Source organism: Octodon degus, unplaced genomic scaffold (genome assembly GCF_000260255.1).
Source record: "Octodon degus isolate 3935 unplaced genomic scaffold, OctDeg1.0 scaffold00048, whole genome shotgun sequence".
Taxonomy (NCBI): domain Eukaryota; kingdom Metazoa; phylum Chordata; class Mammalia; order Rodentia; family Octodontidae; genus Octodon; species Octodon degus.
This window is the reverse complement of record NW_004524624.1, coordinates 7454301-7458618: the sequence shown is the minus strand read 5'-3', so window position 1 is coordinate 7458618 and position 4318 is coordinate 7454301. Positions and strand designations below refer to the sequence as shown.

Sequence of the window (4318 nt, the reverse complement as noted above, 5' to 3'; positions counted from 1 at the left end):
GCGGCGGCGGCGGCGGCGGCGGCTACTCTGGCGGCGGCTCCAGCTGTGGAGGTGGCGGTGGCTCCGGAGGAGGCAGCAAGTACTCCGGTGGAGGCGGCGGCTCCAGCTGCGGCGGATACTCTGGAGGCGGCTCCAGCTGCGGCGGCGGCTCCTCCGGGGGCGGCTACAGCTGCGGCGGCGGCTCCTCCGGCGGCGGCTACAGCTGCGGCGGCGGCTCCTCCGGCGGCGGCGGCGGGTCTTCTGGTCAGACTTACCAGTGCCAGAGCTACGGCGGAGGTTCCTCCGGAGGCGGCTCGGGTTGCGGCGGCGGCGGCGGCGGCGGCTCTTCCGGGGGCGGGTCTTCTGGTCAGGCTTACCAGTGCCAGAGCTACGGCGGCTCCTCCGGGGGCGGTTCCGGTTGCGGCGGCGGCCACTCTGGAGGTGGCGGCTCCGGCTGTGGCGGGGGCTCCTCTGGAGGCGGCGGCGGCGGCGGCCAGCATTACCAGTGCCAGAGCTACGGCGGCGGCGGCTCCTCCGGGGGCGGTTCCGGTTGCGGCGGCGGCTCCTCCGGGGGCGGTTCCGGTTGCGGCGGCGGCTACTCAGGGGGCGGCGGCTCTAGCTGTGGCGGAGGCTCCTCTGGGGGCGGCGGCTCCTCTGGTCAGCATTACCAGTGCCAGAGCTACGGCGGTTCTTCCGGGGGCGGTTCCGGTTGCGGCGGCGGCTACTCTGGAGGCGGCGGCTCGAGCTGTGGCGGCGGCGGCGGCGGCGGCTCCAGCTGTGGCGGCGGCGGCGGCGGCGGCGGCTCTAGCTGTGGCGGAGGCTCCTCTGGAGGCGGCGGCGGCGGCCAGCATTACCAGTGCCAGAGCTCCGGCGGCGGCGGGGGCGGCTCCTCCGGCGGCGGTTCCGGTTGCGGCGGGTACTCCGGAGGCGGCTCCAGCTGCGGCGGGGGATCCTCCGGGGGCGGCGGCTGCGGCGGCGGCTCCTCTGGGGGCGGAGGCGGCTCCAGCTGCGGAGGTGGCTCCTCTGGCGGCGGCGGCTCCTCCGGCGGTGGCAAGGGCGTCCCGGTCTGCCACCAGACCCAGCAGAAGCAGGCTCCTAGCTGGCCATGCAAATAAGGACCCCTGGATGCCGCGGAGACACAGAAGTTGGAGATGTTCTCCGTGGGCGCCCATGGGCTTACTGTTCTCATGATACTGCTCAAAGTTTCCAAATTTTTTCATGTCTCTACCTACCTAGAAGAAGCCATCGAATTTTCAGACTGTATCTCATTCAGCAGTTTTTCCTTCTTGGTTTCTGTTTGACTACCTCCCAATTCCTGTGCCTTTTCAATAAAGTTTGCAGTTCATGACAATCGGTGCCTCTCCAGCAGTCTTTGTAGCTTCAAATTAAATCTATTCCATTCTGTTTTTTCTTTCCGTTCATTCATTCATGCTGTCCTTAACATTGGCTAGCTATGGAGGACCACCTGAGCAGTTGTCCTTAAAAGAGGAACAGTAGTTTCCATTTTGGCTAAGCCTGGTCCTATTTGCATGTATTGTTATGTACAGAGCTGGCTAGGACTTTTCTTTATCCCTTTAATTGGTTTTCTGTAGCTAGCAAAAGATGACTAAAGATGTAAACATTCTGGTTCAAGGCTTAAAACCATGAAATCATCCCCAATCCAAGATCCTGTTAAAGTACCTTTCTAAAGAGCCTATAAGGAGTTGGGTAGGCCCTGGCGGGGTAAAGGATGGGCGTGTGCTCACTGAGCTCAGGGCTTTTAAAAGATAGTTTATCCTGGAAAGTTGCTCTCTGCTCTCTCTCTGTCTCTCTGTCTCTGTCTCTGTCTCTCTCTGTGTCTCTCTCTCTCTCTCTCTCTCTCTCTCTCTCTCTCTCTCTCTCTGTCTCCCTCATAGTTCAACACATTATGCAGGGTCTAAAAATAAAGTGACTATCCATTAAGAACACTAGCCCTTGCTACCCAAGCTCACAAGAGAAAGAGAAAAATATATCAGACAGTCATGAATCTCCCAAGGGTGGGAGGCACCTTACTAGGTACTTGCAAGGACAGAAGGAAGTAGAGGAGCTAGTCCCTGCCCTCTTGGGGGAATGTCATCCAATTTAGGAAGAAGCAGCATAAATGTGTGAGATTCATCCCTACCAGAAAGTCCATGAGAAAAGAGGCTTTCTAATCAACAAGGAAGAATAGCTCTTGGTAGAGATGTAGACAGCCTTACTTAATATTGTAAGGCCTGTAGACAGGCCCTGATTTATATTGTAGTTTTATCACCTTAAGGTAAATGCTAATTTATTGATTTTTCTCAAAGCAAAACTACTACATCAATTAGCCAAGGTGCCTTCTACCAAGTAACAGCTACGAACAAAAATCTCCTTTACTCTACCATTTAGCCAATCTCCCTAGTGAACATAGATGCAAAAATGCACAAAAAGTGCTAGCAAATACAATGCAGAGAATTGTCAAGATTATACACCACAACCAAACAGGATTCATTCCAGTAATACAAGGATGGTTCAATATATCCAAGTCAGTAAATGTAATATGTAACATCAGTAGAATAAAGACAAAAATCACATGATCATCTCAATAGATTCAGAAAAAGCTCTTGACAAAGTCCAACACTCATCCATGATTAAAACCCTACAGAAAATTGCAATAAATGGTCTTTACCTCAATCTGATAAAAAGCCATATATAACAAACCAATAGCCAAGATCATACTAAATGGACAAAAATTGAAAGCTTTCATTTTAAAAGCAGGAAAAAGAGGAGGTTGTCCACTGACACCACTCCTATTCAATATAGGTCTGAAAACATTACCCCGATCAATTAGACAAGAAAGACATATTTTTAAAAAATGACTGCAAAAGAAGAGTAAAATCATTATTTACAGATGACATGATACAATACATAGAAGACCCCAAAATTCTACTATTAAATCTACAAATCTAACAGAAGAGAAACTTCTCTTCTGTTAGATTTGTAGATTTAATAACCAAATTTATTTTTTTAAATATATCCATGAGTCATTTATCTGCCACCCGCCTGAACAATATTTTTTCAAATGAAACTGTATTTTCCCATCTCAGGTTTCATTAGCAAAATGACAAATAAAAACATGACTACTGCAAACATATTTAAACATTTGTTTCCTTCCTAGCCTAACACGAAGAAAATAATGATTATAGAAACAAAGATGATTGCCTATTGTCTCTTCTTGCAGTAATCATTCCTATACTATCCCATTATTTAATTTCTGTTGGACAAGGAGTACCAACAACCAAGGCCACTACTTACCGGTGTTTTTGAAAATTTAATAACCAAATTTAGTAGCATGGCAGAATACTAAGTCAACACTCAAAAATCAATAGCATTTCTACACACAACACACACAGGAATATTATGGAAATGCCTTTCACAATAGCATCCAAAAAAAGAAATATATAAAGAGCAATATGCAAAATGAAGTAAAATATCTGTACATTGAAAATTACACTATTTTGAAAAGAGATTAAAGAAGATATCTGAAAATGGAAACATATTCCTTGCTCATGGATAAGGATCAATATTGTGAAAATGGTTATGGCTCCAAATTTTTATAGGGATTCAATGCAATCTTGATTAAAATGTCATTAGTATACCTCACATGTCTACAGAAAATATTCCTAAAACTCATCTGGAACTAGAAAAGACCTAGGATAGCAGAAGCAATCCTGGGCAACAAAGGGAAGACAGGAGGCAGCACAACCCCTGACTTGAAATTATACTACAAAGCTACTGTGATAAAAGTATGGTATTTTGTTGTTGTTGTTGTTGTTGTTGTTGTTGTGTTGTTGTTGTTGTTTTAAAGGAGCTGAGGATCAATGGAACAGATTAAAAGATGAAGACACAACTACAAACATTCAGCCACTTTATTGTTGCCAAAGAGGCCAAACATGTTTACTGGAAGAAAAATAACCTCTTTAACAAATGATGCTGGCAAAAATGGCTCTCTGTATGCTGAAAACTAAAACAACCAGGGTCTATCACCATCACTAAATTAAAGTCAAAATGAATTAAAAATATAAACATTAAAATAAAAACACTAAATCTCCAAGAAGGGAAATCTTGAAGACATAAGGACAGGCAAATATTTCATTAACAAAAATCAAACTGCACAGGAAAACTAGAAAGACTTAATAGCTGGGACCTCCTCTTATTGAGAAGTTTCTGCACGTCAAAAGAAATCAACAGAGTGAAAGGACAACCCACAAATTTGGAAAAAAAATCTTAACTAATAAGTACTCAGACAAAGGTCTTCTATCTAGAATTTATAAAAAACTAAAAACATTAGGGCCCCCAA

The 4318-nt window shown here is 46.4% G+C and overlaps 1 protein-coding gene across 1 annotated transcript in view; it reads left to right on the top strand.

The window, feature by feature from the left end:
- Positions 1-1312, top strand: part of Lor (loricrin) — a 1914-nt gene extending 602 nt beyond the window's left edge. Inside the window, exon 2 of the mRNA XM_004632318.2 lies at positions 1-1312. This exon is cut by the window's left edge and continues 2 nt beyond it. Coding sequence (XP_004632375.1) covers positions 1-1094 — 1094 coding nt within the window. The 3' untranslated portion in view covers positions 1095-1312.
- Positions 1313-4318: the final 3006 nt, after the last annotated feature.